Below are 26,344 nucleotides of genomic sequence, written 5' to 3'. Positions count from 1 at the left end.
TTGGTGCAGCCATTAACCTACTACAACACCTACTACATCCACCTACTCAGTGGCCTAGTGGTTAGAGTGTCCGCCCTGAGATGGGTAGGTTGTGAGTTCAAACCCAGACTGAGTCATCATCATCATCATCATCATCATCAGCCATTGTCAGTCCACTGCTGGACGAAAGCCTCAGCATGTTTGTGCCATAGTGAAGGATCTCTAGCTGCTCCCTGCCACTGCACTGTTCCCCAATATTTGTCTATCTCATCTCGCCATCTCACTCTTGGTCTTCCTCTATTTCTGCTCCCATCCATGGGTCTCCATGATGTCATTAGGGAAGTCCATCTATTATCTGTTCTACTGATATGTCCAGCCCACTTCCACTTACTTCATTTGATAGTTCTCATAATGTCTTGGACTTGTGGTCCATCTTTGTGGTTAGATAATACATTATGAGCATAAAACACTATAAAACACGTGTGGCAGATAAAAAGAGCGAAAATAGGTGCATTAATAACAATACTTTTTCATTATTTTCATATATACCTGATTAAAAGTCGAATACGGTTTATATATTTGGAAATATCATTTGTTGTCATGTTTTTTGTGTGGACACCATGAAAACATACATTTAGAACGGTTCGTTCATGACTTGCCCATCACTCTGACTCTTTGGCCCCGCCCCTAAGTGACGCATGCGTGGAGGATATGCGCTTTGCAGCAAAGTCCTCCTTTACTCCACACACGCTTCTAAGCCTCGCTACTAACTACACTTTATTCATCCTCCGTGTCAGGATAAACTCCACTCGTCTCACTCAACTTTGGACATTATTAGGCCCGCTTAGCTTGCTACTTGTTTTAGCGCGCTAGTTAGCTTTGAATACTAGTTGTTTTAGCGCGCTAGTTAGCTTAGCATGCTAGTTAGCTTAGCTTGTTAGCTGCTAACAAAGAGACGCGGATTTGATCAACACATCGCTTAGTTAAGATCAAGTGTGAGTGTAAAGTGTTGTGATTGTGTGAAAATGTGTGAAAGAACGATAGCAGAGTACAAAGAGGAACTTTCTCGGATGAAAGAAGACAACAAAAGACTACGTCAACTACTGGACGCTGTTTTTAAGAAACCTCAAGCTGTGTTACACAGAACAGGTTTGTTTACTTCTTACTCTCACATGTTTACTAACTTTATATTTCATCATGAACATGAACATGACGTGTTAGATTAATTGTGATTAATAGGTGTAGTCAGACACATGATTGTTATTGTGTTATTAATGTGATTATCAGACAGCAGTCATTTCCTCCATCCATCCATCTTATTCCGCTTATCCGAGGTGGGGTCGCGGGGCCAGCAGCCTAAGCAGGGAAGCCCAGACTTCCCTCTCCCCAGCCACTTCGTCCAGCTCTTCCCGCTCCCCCCCACACCTCCTCCCCCTTTTGTTTCTGAAAAAAGGCACTTTCAGAAACATCCAAGAAAAAGAGCAGCAAAAGCGGAGGTGGAGGACAGGTCATGTTTGAGGTCAATGAAAGCCTTTTCAGCCTCTGTGGACCACTGGAGGGCGGCATTAGGGTTGCGGACCCCAAAGCGATATCGACTGACCCTTACAGCGATAGCTAGCCTACTGGTGAAAGCCACAAAGTATGCTTATACATATTGACACACATATAATAAAAACACTAACCTTATGACAGATGCTTTTGCAATGGTAATTTGATCTTTCACAACACCCACATCAAACTTAAGAAAGTCAATGACTTCACCATAAAAGTGGGTGACATTGTTATCACCAGGAAAGATGAGGTCACCTACCTGGGTTCCATTCTAGAGGCTAACCTTTCCTGTGATAAAATGGCAACCAAGGTAATCAAAAAGGTTAACCAACGAACGAGATTTCTCTACAGAATTTCCTCTCTGGTCAACAAAAGCACCTTGAGGATTCTGGCGGGAACTCTCGTTCAACCCTTTTTCGATTACGCATGCACCTCCAAAACCCTCAAATCTAAACTCCAAACATCTCAAAACAAGCTAGTCAGATTACTTCTAGACCTCCACCCCAGATCCCACCTCACTCCGACCCACTTCTCTAAAGTGGGCTGGCTCAAGGTGGAGGACAGAGTTAAACAACTTGCACTGAGCCTAGTCTATAAAATCCGCTAGACCTCCCTGATACCGAAGTACATGTCAAACTACATCCTTAACGTAAATGACCGCCATAACCACAACACCAGGGGGTGCTCCACTAACCACGTTAAACCCAGATTGCGAACTAACAAAGGTCTTAACTCATTCTCTTTCTATGCCACATCAATGTGGAATGCGCTCCCAACAGGTATAAAAGAAAGGGCATCTCTATCCTCCTCCAAAACCGCAATAAAAGTTCACCTCCAGGCAGCTACAACCCTAAACTAACACCCTCCCCGGATTGCTAATAATCAAATGTAAACAATCAAATGCAGATACTTTTTCTTTTTCTTATGCCTTCTGATCTCTCTCTCTCTCTCTCTCTCTCTCTCTCTCTCTCTCTCTCTCTCTCTCTCTCTCTCTCTATGTCCACTACTTGATGTCCATATCCTCCCCCCCCCCCCCCTCCACACCCCTGATTGTAAATAATGTAAATAATTCAATGTGATTATCTTGTGTGATGACTGTATTATGATGATAGTATATATCTGTATCATGAATCAATTTAAGTGGACCCCGACTTAAACAAGTTGAAAAACTTATTCGGGTGTTACCATTTAGTGGTCAATTGTACGGAATATGTACTTCACTGTGCAACCTACTAATAAAAGTCTCAATCAATCAAAAAAAACCTAGTGGCCACAATAATTCATTAAGTCAAGCTCATGGCGCAGAGAGTTGAACCATGCGGACACGTTTGTTACTGGATAGTTTCTGTCAGACTTTTGTTTTGGAGACTTTGTGTACGTATTAAGCAACTATAATTATTTGATATGCTTAAATGTGCAGTTTTAGCTTAGCTGTTGTGTAGCTGCTAGCTCCTACAGCAGGTGTGTCCAAAGTGCAGCCCATAGCTATGTTTTTAACCGACAACGGGGAGTGTTGAAAATGTGGTATTTGCGTGTCGGTCCAGTGGACCTAAGTCTTTGGCTTGGTAGGCGGGTACGAGCCTACCAAGCCAGGTGGTACGAGCATGGAGGAGCCTTTGTAGTGGTGTCGCAGCTTGGTGGTGGTGCCGTCAGGTAACACCAGGAAGGTTCCTTCTGCTGCTTTTTTCTCCCTGGACTCTGACTTCATATCTGGTGTTGTCCTTCAGACCTGGGCCAAGAAGCCACGTAAACAGTGGCAAGAATGTGGGCGATAAGAGTGTATGTGCGTGGACATGAACTTGCACCCAGTTTCAACTGGAACTCAGGACATATGATTAGTTGCACGGCCTATTCTAATCTATATTAAACATTTATTAATCACTTCATCCTTTATTATCTTAATTATATCCCAACTTAAAGATGAGTGACTTATTCTAGTTCATTTGTAAATAAATAGTTTCCCTAAATTATAGTCTCCTCACTTTAACCAGACAGTCATTAGGACAAAAGACCCTGCGAGGACTTTGCGCTTTAAAAGGGAAAGCCTGAAAAAGGACAGTATTAAGATGAATTCATCACATTTGCTTTGAGGCATTTTATTATTAAAATATTATGTTCTTGTTACTTGGGGCAGTATAGCTCGGTTGGTAGAGTGGCCGTGCCAGCAACTTGAGGGTTCCAGGTTCGATCTCAGCTTCTGCCATCCTAGTCACTGCCGTTGTGTCCTTGGGCAAGACACTTTACCCACCTGCTCCCAGTGCCACCCACACTGCTTTAAATGTAACTTAGATATTGGGTTTCACTATGTAAAGCGCTTTGAGTCACTGGAGAAAAGCGCCATATAAATATAATTCACTTCACTTCACGTGATATCTTGTTATTCTATTTTCTCATTTCAAGGGGAACTGCACTTTTTGGAATCTTTTACAGTCCCTATGTAAGTTAAAGTTAAAGGCCTACTGAAACCCACTACTACCGACCACGCAGTCTGATAGTTTATATATCAATGATGAAATCTTAACATTATAACACATGCCAATACGGCCGGGTTAACTTATAAAGTGACATTTTAAATTTGCCGCTAAACTTCCGGTTCGAAACGCCTCTGAGGATGACGTATGCGCGTGACGTAGCCCGACGAACACGGGTATGCCTTCCACATTGAAGCCGGTACGAAAAAGCTCTGTTTTCATTTCATAATTCCACAGTATTCTGGACATCTGTGTTCGTGAATCTGTTTCAATCATGTTCATTGCATTATGGAGAAGGAAGCCAAGCAAGCAAAGAAGAAAGTTGTCGGTGCGAAATGGACGTATTTTTCGAACGTAGTCAGCCACAACAGTACACAGCCGGCGCTTCTTTGTTTACATTCCCGAAAGATGCAGTCAAGATGGAAGAACTCGGATAACAGAGACTCTAACCAGGAGGACTTTTGATTTGGATACACAGACGCCTGTAGAGAACTGGGACAACACAGACTCTTACCAGGATTACTTTGATTTGGATGACAAAGACGCAGACGTGCTACTGTGAGTATGCAGCTTTGGCTTTTTTTTGCGTATGTACGTAACTTTTTTAAAATATATAAGCTTTATGAACCTTGGGTTAGGTGAACGGTCTTTTGGGCTGAGTGATTGTGTGTGTTGATCATGTGTTTGAATTGTATTGGCGTGTTCTATGGAGCTAGGAGCTAGCAGAGGAGCTAGGAGCTAGCATAACACGTACCGTACCGTAAGTGCGCGTCACGTACGTAACTTTTTAAAAATACATAAGCTTTATGAACCTTGGGTTAGGTGAACGGTCTTTTGGGCTGAGTGATTGTGTGTGTTGATCATGTGTTTGAATTGTATTGGCGTGTTCTATGGAGCTAGGAGCTAGCAGAGGAGCTAGGAGCTAGCATAACACGTACCGTACCGTAAGTGCGCGTCACGTACGTAACTTTTTAAAAATACATAAGCTTTATGAACCTTGGGTTAGGTGAACGGTCTTTTGGGCTGAGTGATTGTGTGTGTTGATCGGGTGTTTGAATTGTATTGGCGTGTTCTATGGAGCTAGGAGCTAGCAGAGGAGCTAGGAGCTAGCATAACAAACACGCAGGTGTTATTATGCAGGATTAATTTGTGGCATATTAAATATAAGCCTGGTTGTGTTGTGGCTAATAGAGTATATATATGTCTTGTGTTTATTTACTGTTGTAGTCATTCCCAGCTGAATATCAGGTACCGTGAGTATGCAGCCTTGGCTGCTAAACATTCGATAACTTGACCGTATGTGCGCGTCACGTACGTAACTTTTTAAAAATATATAAGCTTTATGAACCTTGGGTTAGGTAAACGGTCTTTTGGGCTGAGTGATTGTGTGTGTTGATCAGGTGTTTGAATTGTATTGGCGTGTTCTATGGAGCTAGGAGCTAGCAGAGGAGCTAGGAGCTAGCATAACAAACACGCAGGTGTTTTTATGCAGGATTAATTTGTGGCATATTAAATATAAGCCTGGTTGTGTTGTGGCTAATAGAGTATATATATGTCTTGTGTTTATTTACTGTTGTAGTCATTCCCAGCTGAATATCAGGTCACCCCCGGCTCTCACAGCATCTTCCCTATCTGAATAGCTTCAACTCCCCACTAGTCCTTCACTTGCACTTTACTCATCCACAAATCTTTCATCCTCGCTCAAATTAATGGGGAAATTGTCGCTTTCTCGGTCCGAATCTCTCTCACTTCATGCGGCCATCATTGTAAACAATAGGGAACTTTGCGTATATGTTCAACTGACTACGTCACGCTACTTCCGGTAGGTGCAAGCCTTTTTTTTATCAGATACCAAAAGTTGCAATCTTTATCGTCGTTGTTCTATACTAAATCCTTTCAGCAAAAATATGGCAATATCGCGAAATGATCAAGTATGACACATAGAATAGATCTGCTATCCCCGTTTAAATAAAAAAAATTCATTTCAGTAGGCCTTTAAGGTCCCAATGGTAGTCACACACTAGGTGTGGTGAAATTATCCTCTGCATTTGACCCATCCCCAAGTTCAGGTCTATTAGTAATAATAATATACCGCAAAATCAATTTTAAACCATATCGTCTATCCATAGTAAAAAGTCCTGTCGTCCTGGTTTGTTTTTATTGTCCTGTGAATAATGTTGTAAAGAGCAGCGTGTTTGTGCGTCACTGAGATTTCAAGACAGTTCATACGATAACTTGTTTTTCCTAAGTGCATGTAAAAGTACTGAATGCATTGTGTGACTGAGCAGAGATGGTGTGTTTGTCTTGCAGACGTCTGTGAAGAACATCTTCACCCTGAGCAACAGCAGTGGAGCTTCAGGATGCGGACGGAGGAGCCACAGTCCTCCCACATTAAGAAGGAAGAGGAATACCCACTGACACCCCATTTTAAAGAGGAAGCGGAAGATCCACTGAGCCCTCACATTAAGGAGGAAGAGGTGGATCCACTGACCCCTCACGGTAAGGACGAAGAGGAGGACCCACTGAGCCCTCACATTAAAGAGGAAGAGGAGGAACACAGCATCAGTCAGCAGGGAGAGCATGTTAAAGGACTGGAGGGGGTTGATGTCACCAAGATGCCAGTGACTGGTGTCCCTGTGAAGAGTGAAGATGATGAGGTCAAAGGTGAGAGTGAGGAGAAGAGAAGCAGCAGCTCAACACAACACATGACAACAGAAGCTGATGGAGACCACTGTGGAGGATCACAAGCAGACAAGATCTTAGCTCCACTATCAGATAGTGAGGACACAACGTCACACTCTCCTGACACTGATGATGAACACTCTAAACATGATAAGACATGTCACACTGACAACACTCACTTCACATGTTCTCTCTGTCACAAAACTTTCAAAGACACATGAGAACACACACTGGAGAAAAACCTTTTTCATGTTCAATCTGCAGTAAAGATTATACTCATAGGCACAATTTGAAAATACTCAAGAGAATACACACTGGAGAAAAACGTTTTCATGTTCAGAATGTGGTAAGAGTTTTGTAAGAAATCAAAGTTTAAAAGGACACATGAGAACACACACTGGAGAACAACCTTTTTTATGTTCAATCTGCGGTAAAGATTTTACTCGAAGGGAAAATTTCCAAAAATGGGACTCATTACCTCCCTGCTTGGCACTCAGCATAAATGGTTGGAATTGGGGGTTAAATAACCATAAAAATTATTCCCGGGCGCAGCTGCTGCTCACTGCTCCCCTCACCTCCCAGGGGGGTGATTAAGGGTGATGGGTCAAATGCAGAGAATAATCTGGCCACACCTAGTGTGTGTGTGACAATCATTGGTACTTTAACTTTTTAATGTGGCAGTGAGTTTTCTCAGAAGGGTGGCTGGCATCTCCCTTAGAGATAGGGTGAGAAGTTCAGTCACCCGAGAGAGACTCGGAGTAGAGCCGCTGCTCCTTCGCTTGGAAAGGAGCCAGTTTAGGTGGTTCGGGCATCTCGTGCGGATGCCTCACGAGCTCCCTAGGGAGGTCCTCGTTGCACGTCCCACTGGGAAGAGACCCCGCGGCAGGCCAAGGACCAGATGGGGGGATTACATCTCCTCTCTAGCCTGGGAACGCTTCGGGATTCCCCAGGAGGAAGTCGCTAATGTTGCTCTGGAGAGGGAAGTCTGGGGGTCTCTGCTGGAGCTGTTGTCCCCGCGACCCTATTCCGGATAAGCGGTTGAAGATGGATGGATGGATGTGGCAGTGATTGTGGAAAAAACAAAGCCTGATCTAAAGATGACATCTTGATCTCATACCATCTCAAACCAATTGGCCGTTCATTATTAAGTGAAATGTCTTAAAGTCGCTTAAATTCGTCTTCAACCAAGCAACATTGTTTTATCCAGTTACTCGATTAATCGTATTTTCCGCACCATAAGCCGCACCTAAAAACCACAAATGTTCTCAAAAGCTGACAGTGCGGCTTATAACCCGGTGCGCCTTATATATGGATTAATATTAATATTCCTTTTAATAAAGTTTAGGTCTCGCAACTACGGTAAACAGCCGCCATCCTTTTTCCCCGTAGAAGAGGAAGCGCTTCTTCTTCTAAGGTAAGCAACCGCCAAGGTAAGCACCCGCCCCCGTAGAAGAAGAAGCAGCGCACGGATATTACGTTTCATTTCATTTGTGTGTTTCTGTAAAGACCACAAAATGTCTCCTACTAAGAGACACGCGTACAAGGTTCCACTGACTTTTGATATTCCTGTGAACCGCACTGTGGATACAACGGGAACACGTACGGTGAATATTCGCACCACAAGGAATGAGAAGTTGTCCTTCACTGTGGTTCTAGCTTGCCATGCTAACGGCCAGAAACTTCCACCCATGGTGATATTCAAAAGGAAGACCTTGCCAAAAGAGAACTTTCCAGCCGGCGTCATCATAAAAGCTACCTCGAAGGGATGGATGGATGAAGAAAAGATGAGAGAAGAGACCGGGTGACTTTTTTCATGCAGCTCGAGCCGTCCCTGTTGATCTACGACTCCATGCGCGTCCACATCACTGATGGTGTAAAAAAACAAGTGAAGCACACCGAAGAAGAAGAATTCGAGGGATTTGTGGATGAGGAATAACTTCAGAAAGTGAGCTTTAAATGTTTATTTTGTGTGTTGTGTGACACTAACGTTCGAGCAACGTTGAGTTATTGATGTTGCTATTGCTCTGCACTATTTTGAGTGTTACTATTTTTGTGATTGCACATTTGCACATTACATTTTGGGAGTGAACAGAGTTGTTAGAACGCTGGTTTGTAATATATTATTAAAGTTTGACTGACCTATCTGACTGTCTTTTTGACATTCCCTTTAGCGCAGCATAGGTGCGGCTTATAACACGGGGCAGCTTATAGGTAAACAACGTTTTGAAATATGCCATTCATTGAAGGTGCGGCTTATAGTGCGGAAAATACGGTAAACATTTCCAGTAGAACACTTGATTAATAACATTTTCAATAGCCACAGCCCTATATTTCATGTACGATTTAATATTTAGCATATAGGAGTTAAAATGTGTTTTGTTTGTGTCCTGTAGACATCCATCAGCTGATTGGACACCAAGAAGAATGTCTCCCTCATCTGCAGGGGGACAGTTTCACTTTAGAGGATCCACAGCCCTCACATTTTAAAGGGGACGAGGAGGATCCGCAGCCCCCCCATTTTAAAGAGGAAGAGGAGGGAGAATGTCCTGTAGGGCAGGAGGAGGATGATGTCATGACTGTTGTCTCTGTGAAGACTGAAGAGCATGAAGACAAAGCACGTGAGTCCTCACAGCTTCATCACAGTCCAAGTAAGCACATATCATTTTATTCTCAGGGCATTCAATCCATCACAACTGGACTGTTCACTTTGTCTTAGAAGACTCATCCAAGTAGGCTTCATCACTTCATGCTCATACACTTCAAGTCTTAAATCTAATCATTGCAATTTAGAGGGGAACTGCACTTTTGGGGGAATTTTTCTATCGTTCACAATCATTATAAAAGACATGATGGTGGATATACATATTAAAAAAAAATCACATTCTAATTAGGGCTGGGCGATATGGCCTTTTATTAATATGTGGATATGTTTAGGCCATGTCACGATACACCATATATATGTGGATATGTTTAGTCCATGTCATGATACACCATATATATGTGGATATGTTTAGGCCATGTCACGATACACCATATATATGTGGATATGTTTAGGCCATGTCACGATACACCATATATATGTGGATATGTTTAGGCCATGTCATGATACACCATATATATGTGGATATGTTTAGTCCATGTCACGATACACCATATATATGTGGATATGTTTAGGCCATGTCACGATACACCATATATATGTGGATATGTTTAGTCCATGTCATGATACACCATATATATGTGGATATTTTGCCTTAGCCTTGAATGAACACTTGATGCATATAATCACAGCAGTATGATGATTCTATGTGTCTACATTAAAACATTCTTCTTCATACTGCATTAATATATGCTACTTTTAAAGGCCTACTGAAACCCACTACTACCGACCACGCAGTCTGATAGTTTATATATCAATGATGAAATCTTAACATTATAACACATGCCAATACGGCCGGGTTAACTTATAAAGTGACATTTTAAATTTGCCGCTAAACTTCCGGTTCGAAACGCCTCTGAGGATGACGTATGCGCGTGACGTAGCCCGGCGAACACGGGTATGCCTTCCACATTGAAGCCAATACGAAAAAGCTCTGTTTTCATTTCATAATTCCACAGTATTCTGGACATCTGTGTTCGTGAATCTGTTTCAATCATGTTCATTGCATTATGAAGAAGGAAGCTGAGCAAGCAAAGAAGAAAGTTGTCGGTGCGAAATGGACGTATTTTTCGAACGTAGTCAGCCACAACAGTACACAGCCGGCGCTTCTTTGTTTACATTCCCGAAAGATGCAGTCAAGATGGAAGAACTCGGATAACAGAGACTCTAACCAGGAGGACATTTGACTTGGATACACAGACGCCTGTAGAGAACTGGGACAACACAGACTCTTACCAGGATTACTTTGATTTGGATGACAAAGACGCAGACGTGCTACTGTGAGTATGCAGCTTTGGCTTTTTTTTGCGTATGTACGTAACTTTTTTAAAATATATAAGCTTTATGAACCTTGGGTTAGGTGAACGGTCTTTTGGGCTGAGTGATTGTGTGTGTTGATCATGTGTTTGAATTGTATTGGCGTGTTCTATGGAGCTAGGAGCTAGCAGAGGAGCTAAGAGCTAGCATAACACGTACCGTACCGTACGTGCGCATCACGTACGTAACTTTTTAAAAATATATAAGCTTTATGAACCGTGGGTTAGGTGAACGGTCTTTTGGGCTGAGTGATTGTGTGTGTTGATCAGGTGTTTGAATTGTATTGGTGTGTTCTATGGAGCTAGGAGCTAGCAGAGGAGCTAGGAGCTAGCATAACAAACACGCAGGTGTTATTATGCAGGATTAATTTGTGGCATATTAAATATAAGCCTGGTTGTGTTGTGGCTAATAGAGTATATATATGTCTTGTGTTTATTTACTGTTGTAGTCATTCCCAGCTGAATATCAGGTACCGTGAGTATGCAGCCTTGGCTGCTAAACATTCGATAACTTGACCGTATGTGCGCGTCACGTACGTAACTTTTAAAAATATATAAGCTTTATGAACCTTGGGTTAGGTAAACGGTCTTTTGGGCTGAGTGATTGTGTGTGTTGATCAGGTGTTTGAATTGTATTGGCGTGTTCTATGGAGCTAGGAGCTAGCAGAGGAGCTAGGAGCTAGCATAACAAACACGCAGGTGTTTTTATGCAGGATTAATTTGTGGCATATTAAATATAAGCCTGGTTGTGTTGTGGCTAATAGAGTATATATATGTCTTGTGTTTATTTACTGTTGTAGTCATTCCCAGCTGAATATCAGGTCCCACCCGGCTCTCACAGCATCTTCCCTATCTGAATAGCTTCAACTCCCCACTAGTCCTTCACTTGCACTTTACTCATCCACAAATCTTTCATCCTCGCTCAAATTAATGGGGAAATTGTCGCTTTCTCGGTCCGAATCTCTCTCACTTCATGCGGCCATCATTGTAAACCAGGGGTCACCAACGCGGTGCCCGCGGGCACCAGGTCGCCCGTAAGGACCAGATGAGTCGCCCGCGGGCCTGTTGTAAAAAAAAAGAATAATAATTTTTTTTAATTGTATTTTTATTTTTTTATTTTTTTATTTTTTATTTTTTTAATTTAATCTACATATAAAAAAACACAAGATACACTTTCAATCAGTGCATCAACCCAAACAACCTCCCCCATGCACACTCATCCACACCCACTCACACAAAAGGGGTTATTTCTTTCTGCTACCAATATTCTGGTTCCCACAACATAGACAACACATCTGCAAGGGACACAGTCCCTGAAGCACACATGATTGTATAGGCTGCTGGTCCACTAACATTTTCATTAATTACTATTTTTTATGTAATTATTTTTATATTGTTTTACTTTCTTTTTTATCCAAGAAAATGTTTTTTATTTATTTATCTTATTTTATTTTATTTTTTAAAAAAGGGCCTTATCTTCAACAGTCCAGGTTGTCAATGAAATTAGATTTGTTTAAAGGGTTATTTAAACCAGGCCCAGTCCAGATAATGTCCAAGTCGGACTCAGCAACACACACCTTCATTCATGTACACAGAAAAAAAATTAGGGAACACAACAGATTGCATATAATTTATAAACAAAATTACATTTTCAAAATAAGCATTTATGTACAGTCCAGATTATGTCCAGGTCACTCAAATTAGGGAACACAACAACAGATATCATATAATCTATAAACATAATTATACTTTCAAAATAAGCCTTTGAGGACTTCTCATCTTTTTTTAAATGTTTTTTGGCATCATTATCGTTTTCAACCATGTAACTTTCTAAAGTTAGAAAATACTGAATAAATGTTTTAAAGAAAGTAATACTAAGTGAAAATCTGTTTTTGGCCTTAAAAATAAACATTTTACCGAGTACTATAATTAAATTGACTAAATCATGATTGTCAATGAACTCTCCTAAAATAACAGAAACCACATTAAGCTTCATAAACAAACCAATCCTTAAACACATTTTTTCAACTTCCACCCAAAACAAAGACACAATATGACAATACCAAAACAAATGCAGGGTGGATTCAGTCTCCTGACAACAAAATCGGCAATCATCTGACTCTGTCATATTCCATAATTTTAACATTTTCCCTGTGGGTAAGAAGTTATAAATAATTTTAATTTGAAAATAACGATTTTGCACATCGATAGTGGTTTTATAGATTAGTTTGAATATGGCATCCCATGGCAACGGGCAGTCAAAAAAGTCCTCCCATTTTCCATTTGTGTTGTATGAGGCAGCCTTCAAAGATTTCTTTATTAAATAAAAATTATATATTTTTATATTTATTTTAGTTCCTTTTTGCCAACTAGAATTTCTTATTAGAGGTTTACAAACTAATAATTTAGTAGTTCCATAATTAATTGTTTGTTTCCATATTTTCCCAATTACTCCAGTTAGTTGATAAAATGAAAAGCTTGAGCAAGCATCACCATACATAGCTCTAAATTCATCATACTTCATAATTTTACCATTCTCATTGATAATATCATTGACAAAAATGATTCCTCTTTCAAACATATTTTTCCAAAAGAAAGGCTTTCCATCTATTACAATATTAGAGTTCATCCATATTAACTGCTGCAAAATATCGTCTCTTTTTTCTGGCACATAAAATTGAAAACACCACTATGAGTGGATTGTTTCCTTTATGAACCCCGCCATGTTTCCCAGCAGACTCTCTGGGAGGGGATCACTTGTAAAAAAGGATACAATTTCTTTTGATACAGTACATGTTTTTTGTCCAACAGGACATTTGTGTACCACTCAATGTTTAAATACATCTTTGGAACAATTGATGCTTTTAAAGACAGACACATAGCTTCAAGGTTGAGACGTTTCAGGCCCCCATATTAATACTCTTTGTACAAAACCTTTCTTTTAATCTTTTCTGGTTTGCCTTTCCAGACAAAATCGAAGACCCTCCGCTCATAAATCTTAAAAAAGTTTTGTGATGGAGCTGGTAATGACAAAAACAAATAAATAAATTGAGGAATAATTAACGAGTTGGCAATAGACATTTTACCATACAAGGTTAGGGATTTCCTTTTCCATAATTGCATAATTTTGTCCAGCTTTCTTAGTCGATTATCATAATTTACTGAGCCTAGATCTTCCAGATTTTCTGGGACAACAACACCAAGTATGTTAACTGGTCCATCTGTCCACAAAACAGGCACTTTGCATTCCATTCGAAAGGACGTTCCCTTTAGATTTCCGATCCTTAACATTTTACATTTATCATAATTAAGCTTAAGGCCAGATTGCTGTGAAAATATGTCCAAAAGATTAAGAAGGTTCCGCAAACAATGAGGAAAAATCTTATCTTTGTGAATCAGCCTTTTCTGACATGAACTTCATCAGAACACGCCTCACTGATGCACATCTGCAAGACTCACTCAGAGTTGCAGTGTCAAGTTACACACCAAAGTACAACACACTAGTTAACAGCATGCAATGCCAGGCTTCCCACTAACTGACAAAGAAACAGATGACAGATTTGGTGTCCAGTTCAAAGTGTGACATGATTTAAAAATTTGAGTTTACACTTTTGTATTTTACATGAGTTATTATTTGTACAAACATGGTGCAAAGTAATTCATGATTTGTTAAAACATGTTAGTGGCTAGCTAGTTAAAATGGGATATTGTGATTTCACAAGACTGTCTTAGAAGTGATCATTTGAAAATGTTCAATTTGAAAAATGTGCACTTAGAGAAAATATAAAAATAAAGTGTTGCATATTGATATGTATCTGTGTCTATATATATTTATTGTGAGAAATCATTAAGATGATCAGTGTTTCCACAAAGATAAATATAATTAATTATTAATAATAACAGAGTTAAGGGTAAATTGAGCAAATTGGCTACTTCTGGCAATTTATTTAAGTGTGTATCAAACTGGTAGCCCTTCGCATTAATCAGTACCCAAGAAGTAGCCCTTGGTTTCAAAAAGGTTGGTGACCCCTGTTGTAAACAATAGGGAACTTTGCGTATATGTTCAACTGACTACGTCACGCTACTTCCGGTAGGTGCAAGCCTTTTTTTTATCAGATACCAAAAGTTGCAATCTTTATCGTCGTTGTTCTATACTAAATCCTTTCAGCAAAAATATGGCAATATCGCGAAATGATCAAGTATGACACATAGAATAGATCTGCTATCCCCGTTTAAATAAAAAAAATTCATTTCAGTAGGCCTTTAAACTTTCATGCAGAGAGGGAAATCACAACTAAGTCAATTTAGCAAAAGTGTATTTATTAAACAGTTATTAAGCAGTGGCACAAACATTCATGTCATTTCCAAACAGAAAGTGCAAGATTGTCAGAGACATTTTAAAACAAGCTATTAGTGCACTTTTGTGCATGATGTCACTAAGATGACATATCAAAACAACACTAAATTAAAGTGCACTTTTTGTACAGAACGCCACTACAATAGTTTAAAACAAATAAAGTGCACTTTTGTGCATGATGTCACACAAGATATTTCAATAAGTGTCAAATAAAAATGAGCTGCATAATAGGACATCAAATAGTGTATGTCCTTCACTATGTGGTAGGTTCCTGCGGACGTTATCTCCTTCTGTTGTTGACTATTTGTTTCATACGGTGTTGATGTGGAAATGGTTGCTTGGGCATTTTGTGGGTGTGGCACTGAACGGAGATGTTGACATGCAGAGTTTCAAGCACTCTTCATTCTCTAGCGGGTGACTTTTCAAATGATGCTACATATTAGCAGTGCTGCTACTTTTTGTAGCAACGCTTTTGCCGCATACTTGTTCACCATCTACCCGCTTGAAGCCAAACCACCGCCAGACGATGGACCCCCTGCTGTTTTTTTGGGGAATTAATTATTCCTTCATTTGTTACCAGATTGGCACCTTCTTTCTCTCGTATTACCACTAGCACCACAGCTAACGTTACCATGCCGCTACCTGTCTGCTCCGTGAGAGCGTATGACGTTGCACACGTGACAGTATGTGACGTATGTAAGAAGGTGCGCTTGTTTTATGTCTCTGTGAGAAGGAGAGACAAGAAAGAGTGAGAAGAGCCTGTAGTGTAATGCCTGCAGCTAAAAGCAACTGTGGGAGAACGTATACTCCAATATCACCATATAGTCATTTTCTATATCGCACAGAGACAAACCCACGATATATCCAGTATATTCCATATATCACCCAGCCCTAATTCTAACTCATAAATGTAAATAAAAGTCCACTTGCAATGGAGCCAATGGGAGGTCCTCTATAACCATCCAAAATACACCAACAATACTCCATTTGCATTTTGTGGCTTGAATGTCCACCAAGTGTTAGTTGACTTGACTTGACTTGACTTTGACTTTATTTGGAACATGCAAGCATACAACATGATACATCACACATGCATGCATACAACATGATACATCACACATGCATGCATACAACATGATACATCACACATGCATGCATACAACATGATGCATCACACATGCATGCATACAACATGATGCATCACACATGCATGCATACAACATGATACATCACACATGCATGCATACAACATGATACATCACACATGCATGCATACAACATGATACATCACACATGCATGCATACAACATGATGCACCACACATGCATGCATACAACATGATACATCACACATGCATGCATACAACATGATACATCACACATGCATGCATACAACATGATACATTACACATGCATACAACATGATACATCACACATGCATGCATACAACATGATACATCACACATGCATGCATACAACATGATACATCACACATGCATGCATACAACATGATACATCACACATGCATGCATACAACATGATACATCACACATGCATGCATACAACATGATACATTACACATGCATACAACATGATACATCACACATGCATGCATACAACATGATACATCACACATGCATGCATACAACATGATACATCACACATGCATGCATACAACATGATACATCACACATGCATGCATACAACATGATACATCACACATGCATGCATACAACATGATACATCACACATGCGTGCATACAACATGATACATCACACATGCATGCATACAACATGATACATCATACATGCATGCATACAACATGATACATAACACATGCATGCATACAACATGATACATCACATTTTCCAGTTTGTCTATTCAACATGTTGGAAAAGGAGTAGGAAGAAGCAGAGCTTATTTAATCCTACCCCTTTTCTTTTACATAACAGTTGCTAAAACTTTAGTTGACTTCCTGTTGTCAATGTATTCACAATATACTCCATAAGTAATCACAATACAAATAAATCAATAATAATGAGTGAAGTAAGTTATATTTCATATGGTGAGATGAGTAAGATGATGTAGAAAATGAATGATGGATGAAATAAATTGAGAATGTTTATCATGGTTCTTCTTCTTTGTACTTTGTAAACACTTTAAGTGTGAAGAGTTTCTTGAAGTGGATCATATTAGTACATTGTTTGATTGCTTTGCTTCATCCATTCCATCATTTAATTCCACATACTGATATACTGAAGATCTTAAGTGTTGTACGTGCATACAAATGTTTTAAATTACATTTTTCTCTAAGATTATATTTCTCCTCTTTAGTTGAGAATTGTTGTACATTCTTGGCTAGCAGGTTATAGTTTGCTTTGTGTATCATTTTAGCTGTTTGCAAATTCACTATGTGGTGGAATTTCAGTATTTGTGATTGAATAAATAAAGTGTTTGTATGTTGTCTATATCCAACATGATGTATTATTATAACTGATCTTTTTTGTAACACAGTTAATGAATGAAGTGTACTTTTGTACTTATTTCCCATATTTCTACACAATAAGTCAGATATGTAACACTAGTGAGCAGTAGAGAATATGAAGTCATTTTTGGTCTAGAACATGTTTTGCTTTATTCATTATTGACGTGTTTCTTGCTACTTTATGTTGTATATTTTTTACATGACATTTCCAGTTCAATTTATCATCAATTATTATACCTAGACATGTGGTTTCATTTACTCTTTAAATTTCTATTCCGTCTATTTGTATTTGTGTCTGACTTTCTCTTCTACTGTTACCAAATAGCATTATTTTACTTTTACTGAGATTCAAAGATTGTCAAAGCATCTTTTTAATGTGTTCATTTCTTCTGTTATTATTTGTATTATCTTCTGTGTGTTCTCTCCTGAACAAAACACTGTTGTATCATCTGCAAATAATACTAACTTTAAATATTTTGTAACTTTACAAATGTCATTTATATAGAGATTGAATAATGTAGGTCCTAGTATTGATCCCTGAGGTACACCACAGGATATATTTAGTGTTGTAGAAGTGTGTTGGCCTAGCTTCACGTATTGTTTCCTGTTAGTTAAATAACTTCTTATCCAGTTTAAGACCAACCCTCTGATGCCAGATCCTTCTAGTTTTTGGATGAAAATATTGTGATTAATTGTGTCAAATGCTTTAGTTAGATCCAACAACACTGCTGCTGCACATTTTTTACTATCTATTGCATTGCTCATTTCTTCTGTCATTTCAATTAAAGCCATCAAAGTTGAAACATTAGCTGTGTATCCATATTGGTTCTCTTCTAGTATTCTATGTTTGTTTGTGAAACTCTCTCATCTGTTATTGGACACTTTTTCAATGATTTTAGAAAACTGTGGAAGTAGAGAAACAGGTCTATAATTTGTAAATTGGTGTTTGTCTCCAGTCCTATAAATTGGTGCAACTTTAGCTATTTTCATTGTGTTCGGGTATTTGAGATGATAGGTTACTAATATACATGAATGGTCCTGAGATCTCTTCTAGAACCTTTTTTATGGTTTCCATATCAATTCCATTACAAGTCTTAGATTACAGGATTATAACTATTTCCTCCTGTGTCACATTACTGAGGAACATGGAGTTGGGATTTGGCTCTATGGTATCATTATAGTCCTCAATTGAAACTGGGTCTGGAATCCTTTCTTCCAATTTTGGTCCAATATTTACAAAGTAATTATTGAAGCTTTCAACTACTTCCTTCATGTTGTCATTATTTGTGTTTCCATCTAAGAAGTATTGGGGGTAATCCCCCCAAATATAAGCTTTGGCTTCAGCCTATTCCTTTTTCCGTCATTCTTTTTGTTTTCTTTTCTTTTTGTGTGTAAATGTGTATGATTGTTAAATATGTATCATCTGTACAGTTAAACTGCTCACACAGAATGGTTGATGGTTGATTAAATGATGGAAATAAACTTATTTCATTAAAATAAACATATGGGACGCAGGTTGTCTTACGTCAGCACCAGAAGTGGTCAAATCAGCTGCTCACCTGGCAGGTTTTTTGGGGATGAATAGGGAAGTCCTTCTTTAGCTGCCGTCTTGTTTTATCATATATTGCTGCCTTTGCACCTGTCAATGTTCACTTTTGTATGCACATTAAATCAACAACACATCTTGACTTTGGAGCAATGTTCACAGACTCTAGTATTTGGCTCTCTATTAGATGTGACAGTGCCTACCTCTTTAGGACCACCCTTTCTAGATATATAAAGATGTGTATTTACAACATTAATATATATACATACTATGCAAATATAAAAAAGATAAGCTCTTAGTTAATTTTAATAAGTTTTGTTTTAAATGTTTTGTTTGTAATTGTTTTTTAATCTTCATTATTTACTTCAAGTTAATACAGTATGTCTCTATATACATATTTATTTTATACATTTTAGCCAAAGGAGGCACATTTCAATTTCTTACTCACACTTGTTATTACATATGTTGACCAGAGGGGGATGAATAGGGAAGTCCTTCTTTAGCTGCCGTCTTGTTTTATCATATATTGCTGCCTTTGCACCTGTCAATGTTACATTTTTTATGCACATTAAATCAACAAAAAATCCTGACTTTGGAGCAATGTTCACATACTCTAGTATTAGATGCAATGTTATTGGGACCATGATTTATGTCATCACTTGTTCACACCTCCTCATATGGAAGATAATTTTCCTTCTTCATGTCTCAAGAACACACACACACACACACACACACACACACACACACACACACACACACACACACACACACACACACACACACACACACACACACACACACACACACACACACACACACACACACACACACACACATTATTGTATGTGTGACCTTCTTGACAACCTCTGAAAAATGCCATTAATACATTAATAGTATATTCATACTATGCAAATATAAAAAAGATAAGCTTTTAGTAATTTTGTTTTGGATTTAGTTTTTTGTAATTGGTTTTCAATCTTCATTATTTACTTCAAGTTATTACGATCTCTCTCTCTCTCTCTCTCTCTCTCTCTCTCTCTCTCTCTCTCTCTCTCTCTCTCTCTCTATATATATATATATATATATATATATATATATATATATATATATATATATATATATATATATATATATATATATATATATATGCATACATACATGCATTGTTTTGATTCATTTCAATATCTTACATACACTTGTTATTACATATGTTGACCAGATGTTGAGATATTTGCTGGGAGTCCATATTGGTTCTCCACCAGCATCCCGCTTTTGTTAATTAATAAATCTAATCAGCTATTGAATAGTTTATCCATGATTTTGTAGAATGGTGGAAGTAATGAAACTGGTGTGTAGTTAATAAACTGGTGTATGTCTCCATTCTTAGAAATTGGTACGACTTTTGCAATTTTCATTTTGTCAGGGAATTTGAAATGATACGTTGCTGATATATGTCAGAGGTTCTGAAATGTCTTCTATAACCTTTTTTATGGTTACCATATCTATTCCATGACAGTCGCTTGAGGTCTTGGATTTACAATGTTTTACAATTTGGATTATTTCTTCTTTTGTCACGTATTTAAAGGCCTACTGAAAGCCACTACTAGCAACCACGCAGTCTGATAGTTTATATATCAATGATGAAATCTTAACATTGCAACACATGCCAATACGGCCGGGTTAACTTATAAAGTGACATTTTAAATTTCCCGCCACACTTCCGGTTAAAAACGTTTTAATATGCTGATGTATGCGTGTGACGTCACGAGGGCAAGGGAAGTATTCGGAACCCGGAGAATCCTATACAACAAGCTCTTTTTTCATTTCATAATTCCACAGTATTCTGGACATCTGTGTTGGTGAATCTTTTGCAATTTGTTTAATGAACAATGGAGACTGCAAAGAAGAACGTTGTAGGTGGGATCGGTGTATTAGCGGCGGCTATAGCAACACAACAAGGACTACTTGCTTTGATAGCAGACACCTAACCGATGCTAGCCACCAAACCCACGGATGAAGTCCTTCGTCGCGCCGTAGATCGCTGGAACGCAGGTGAGCACGGGTGTTGATGAGCAGATGAGGGCTGGCTGGCATAGGTGGAGCGCTAATGTTTTTATCATAGCTCTGTGAGGTCCGTTTGCTAAATTAGCCTTAGCGTCGTTAGCAAAAACATTGTTAAGCTTTGTCAGGCTGAGAACTATTAACTGTGTAGTTACATGTCCATGGTTTAATAGTATTGTTGATCTTCTGTCTATCCTTCCAGTCAGGGATTTATTTATTTTGTTTCGATCTGCATTTGAGAACGATGCTATCACGTTAGCTCATGCTAAAGAGCTTTGTATTGTCGTGGAGATAAAAGTCACTGTAAATGTCCATTTCACGTTCTCGACTCTCATTTTCAAGAGGATATAGTATCCGAGGTGGTTTAAAATACAAATCCGTGATCCACAATATAAAAAGGAGAGTGTGGAATCCAATGAGCCAGCTTGTACCTAAGTTACGGTCAGAGCGAAAAAAGATACGTCCTTCACTGCCTCTCTAGTCTTTCACTCTAATGTTCTTCATCCACGAATATTTCATCCTCGCTCAAATTAAAGGGGTAATCTCGCTTTGTCGCTCCGAATATCTCTCGCTCCATTGTAAACAATGGGGAATTGTGAGAAGCACTGCCGCTTGTGACGTCACGCTACTTCCGGTAGGGGCAAGGCTTTTTTTTATCAGCGAGCAAAAGTTGCGAACTTTATCGGCGATTTTCTCTACTAAATCCTTTCAGCAAAAATATGGCAATATCGCAAAATGATCAAGTATGACACATAGAATGGATCTGCTGTTCCCGTTTAAATAAAAACAATTCATTTCAGTAGGCCTTTAAGAAACATGGAATTGGGATTTCTGTCTATGAGCTCACTCAAGTCCTCAACTGATCCATCATCTGCATTTGGAAATCTTTCTTCCACATTTTTAACAAAGTCATCATTAAAACGTTCAACTATTTGGTTCATATTGTCATTTTTTGTATTTCCATGTAGATATATTTATTATACTTATTTTCTGCCTCTATAGATGTCTGTGTTATTAATATTCCATATAATGTCTTTTTTTTGTGACAAGCATTTTTCAGTCCTTTTGTCATCCATGGTTGGTTGTTTTTCTTTTGCTTCTTACTAACTTCTTTCCATGGACAACATAAACATTGATATTATACATGTGGGCCAATATATATATATAAATGCTATAAAAGCTACTTTTGGAGTGTAGCTTGTAGTGTAGCGTGCTCCAATTCTCTGAGGATAGCTTAGCTCCATTTAATTGAGAGTAACTTGTAGCTTAGCTTACTACATTGTCCAGGTAGCTTGCCCATCACTGTCTATTTGGCCTAGCTCACATGTCAATAGTTTGAATACTGCAAACTTCAATACAGTAACACCTCATTTGTTCTGCAGACGTCCAGCGGGTGTCAGCGGGGAGTCATGAAGAGGAGTGGCACACCAGTGTGGGACAGAAGGAGCTACAGGCCCCCTCCCACATTAAAGAGGAGCAGCTTCATGATGAAGATGAAGCTCAGTCCTTACAGCTTCATCACAGTCAAAGTGAGGAGAACAGAGGGGCGGAGCTTGTAAGTCAACACATCACAGAAGCTGATGGAGAGCATTGTGAAGATATGACGTCAGAACCAGACAGCATCTTTGCTCCACTGTCAGACATGGACCACATGATGTCACACTCTTCTGATCACAGTGACCACATCCAAATACCTTTGGAGAGTCAAAATGACTCTAAAGGTGATACGAGACATCACACTAACAACAAACACTTTGACTGCTCTCAATGTGGGAAATCATTTAGACACAAGAGTCGTTTTACAAGACACTTGAGAATACATACTGGAGAGAAACCTTTTACTTGCTCAGTTTGTAAGAAGAGTTTCTCCCAAAAGGAACACATGACCAGACACATGAGAACACACACTGGAGAGAAACCTTTTTCTTGCTCTGTTTGTGCTAAAAGATTCAACACTAAGAAGGAATCTATATTGCACATGAGAACACACACTGGTGAGAAACCTTTTACTTGCTCTGTTTGTAAGAAGAGTTTCTCCAGAAAGGAACAGATGACCAGACACATGAGAACACACACAGGTGAGAAACCTTTTACTTGCTCAGCTTGTGCTAAAAGATTCAACACTAAGACGGAAATTATATTACACATGAGAATATCTGTGTTGGCCCTGCGATGAGGTGGCGACTTGTCCAGGGTGTACCCCGCCTTCCGCCCGATTGTAGCTGAGATAGGCTCCAGCGCCCCCCGCGACCCCGAAGGGAATAAGCGGTAGAAAATGGATGGATGGATGAGAACACACACTGGAGAGAAACCGTTTAGTTGCACTGTGTGTGTTAAAAGTTTCAGGTATAAGTATCAGTTGAGTAGACACAAGTGTGTAACAGTCATGGAAGCTGCAGGGATTTTAAAACACTTAAACAGTGATTGTGCTAAATGTAGTTTAAAGGCCTACTGAAAGCCACTACTAGCGACCACGCAGTCTGATAGTTTATATATCAATGATGAAATCTTAACATTGCAACACATGCCAATATGGCCGGGTTAACTTATAAAGTGACATTTTAAATTTCCCACCACACTTCCGGTTGAAAATCTCCTTTGGATATGATTTATGCGTGTGACGTCATAAAATGCACAGAAGTGTTTGGGCCCTATTGGACCCAATACACAAAGCTCTGTTTTCTTCGACAAAATTCCACAGTATTCTGGACATCTGTGTTGGTGAATCTTTTGCAATTTGTTTAATGAACAATGGAGGCTGCAAAGAAGAACATTGTAGGTGGGATCGATCGGTGTCTTAGCGGCTAAGTACAATACTTACAGCAACACAACAAGGACTACTTACCCTGATAGAAGACGCCTAGCCGATGCTTGCCGCCAAACCCACGGATGAAGTCCTTCGTTGCGCCGTTGATCGCTGGAACGCAGGTGAGCACGGCTGTTGATGGGAAGATGAGGGCTGGCTGGCGTAGGTGGAGCGCTAATGTTTTATCATAGTTCTGTGAGGTCCGGCTGCTAAGTTGCTAAATTAGCCATAGCGTCGTTAGCAACAGCATTTTTAAGCCTTACCAGGCTGAGAATTTTTAACCGTGTAGTTACATGTACATGGTTTAATAGTATTGTTGATCTTCTGTCTATCCTTACAGTCAGGGGTTTATTTCTTTTGTTTCTATCTTCATTTGAGAACGATGCTAGCACGTTAGCTCAGTAGCTAAGTGTGTCACCGATGTATTGTCTTGGAGATAAAAGTCACTTTAAATGTCCATTTCGCGTGCTCGACTCTCATTTTCAAGAGGATATAGTATCCCAGGTGGTTTAAAATACAAATCCGTGAAACACATTAGAAAAAGGAGAGAGTACATAGTTCTGTGAGTTCCGGATGCTAAGTTGCTAAATTAGCCTTAGCGTCGTTAGCAACAGCATTGTTAAGCCTTACCAGGCTGAGAATTTTTAACCGTGTAGTTACATGTACATGGTTTAATATTATTGTTGGTCTTCTGTCTATCCTTCCAGTCAGGGGTTTATTTATTTTGTTTCTATCTTCATTTGAGAACGATACTAGCACGTTAGCTCAGTAGCTAATTGTGTCACCGATGTATTGTCTTGGAGATAAAAGTCACTGTGAATGTCCATTTCGCGTGCTCGACTCTCATTTTCAAGAGGATATAGTATCCCAGGTGGTTTAAAATACAAATCTGTGATCTACAATAGAAAAAGGAGAGAGTGTGGAATCCAATGAGCCAGCTTGTACCTAAGTTACGGTCAGAGCGAAAAAAGATACGTCCATCACTGCCTCTCAAGTCCTTCACTGTAACGTTCCTCATCTATGAATCTTTCATCCTCGCTCAAATTAATGGGGTAATCGTCACTTTCTCGGTCCGAATCTCTCTCGCTCCATTGTAAACAATGGGGAATTGTGAGGAATACTAGCTCCTGTGACGTCACGCTACTTCCGGTACAGGCAAGGCTTTTTTTATCAGCGAGCAAAAGTTGCAAACTTTATCGTCGATTTTCTCTACTAAATCCTTTCAGCAAAAATATGGCAATATCGCGAAATGATCAAGTATGACACATAGAATGGATCTGCTATTCCCGTTTAAATTTAAAAAAATCATTTCAGTAGGCCTTTAAAAACACAGCATGTTTAAAGGCCTACCGAAATGATTTTTTTAAATTTAAACGGGGATAGCAGATCCATTCTATGTGTCATACTTGATCATTTTGCGATATTGCCATATTTTTGGTGAAAGGATTTAGTATAGAACAACGACGATAAAGATTGCAACTTTTGGTATCTGATAAAAAAAAGGCTTGCCCCTACCGGAAGTAGCGTGACGTAGTCAGTTGAACATATACGCAAAGTTCCCTATTGTTTACAATGATGGCCGCATGAAGTGAGAGAGATTCGGACCGAGAAAGCGACAATTTCCCCATTAATTTGAGCGAGGATGAAAGATTTGTGGATGAGTAAAGTGCAAGTGAAGGACTAGTGGGGAGTTGAAGCTATTCAGATAGGGAAGATGCTGTGAGAGCCGGGGGTGACCTGATATTCAGCTGGGAATGACTACAACAGTAAATAAACACAAGACATATATATACTCTACTAGCCACAACACAACCAGGCTTATATTTAATATGCCACAAATTAATCCTGCATAAAAACACCTGCGTGTTTGTTATGCTAGCTCCTAGCTCCTCTGCTAGCTCCTAGCTCCATTGAACACACCAATACAATTCAAACACCTGATCAACACACACAATCACTCAGCCCAAAAGACCGTTCACCTAACCCAAGGTTCATAAAGCTTATATATTTTAAAAAAGTTACGTACATACGCAAAAAAAAGTTGCGCACATACGGTCAAGCGATCAAATGTTTAGAAGCCAAAGCTGCATACTCACAGTAGCACGTCTGCGTCTTTGTCATCCAAATCAAAGTAATCCAGGTAAGAGTCTGTGTTGTCCCAGTTCTCTACAGGCGTCTGTGTATCGAAGTCAAAAGTCCTCCTGGTTAGAGTCTCTGTTATCCGAGTTCTTCCATCTTGACTGCATCTTTCGGGAATGTAAACAAAGAAGCGCCGGCTGTGTACTGTTGTGGCTGACTACGTTCGAAAAATACGTCCATTTCGCACCGACAATTTTCTTCTTTGCTTGCTCAGCTTCCTTCTCCATAATGCAATGAACATGATTGCAACAGATTCACGAACACAGATGTCCAGAATACTGTGGAATTATGA

General features: G+C 39.3%; 1 protein-coding gene across 8 annotated transcripts in view; it reads left to right on the top strand.

The window, feature by feature from the left end:
• Positions 1–26,344, top strand: part of LOC133636326 (zinc finger protein 568-like) — a 448,159-nt gene that overhangs the window by 395,381 nt on the left and 26,434 nt on the right. For 5 of the 8 annotated variants that reach the window (XM_062030226.1, XM_062030232.1, XM_062030233.1 and 2 more), the window contains 3 exons: positions 6,312–6,665; positions 9,077–9,331; positions 22,490–23,185. In XM_062030226.1, coding sequence (XP_061886210.1) covers positions 6,312–6,665; positions 9,077–9,331; positions 22,490–23,185 — 1,305 coding nt within the window. Of the gene's footprint in view, positions 1–667; positions 1,129–6,311; positions 6,666–9,076; positions 9,332–22,489; positions 23,186–26,344 lie in introns of those variants that run through there. The other 3 variants (XM_062030231.1, XM_062030229.1, XM_062030227.1) reach the window with 3 other exon arrangements.

Source organism: Entelurus aequoreus, linkage group LG20, assembly GCF_033978785.1.
Source record: "Entelurus aequoreus isolate RoL-2023_Sb linkage group LG20, RoL_Eaeq_v1.1, whole genome shotgun sequence".
NCBI lineage: Eukaryota > Metazoa > Chordata > Actinopteri > Syngnathiformes > Syngnathidae > Entelurus > Entelurus aequoreus.
The sequence above is the reverse complement of the archived record's forward strand: the minus strand, read 5'-3'. Positions and strand labels throughout refer to the sequence as shown.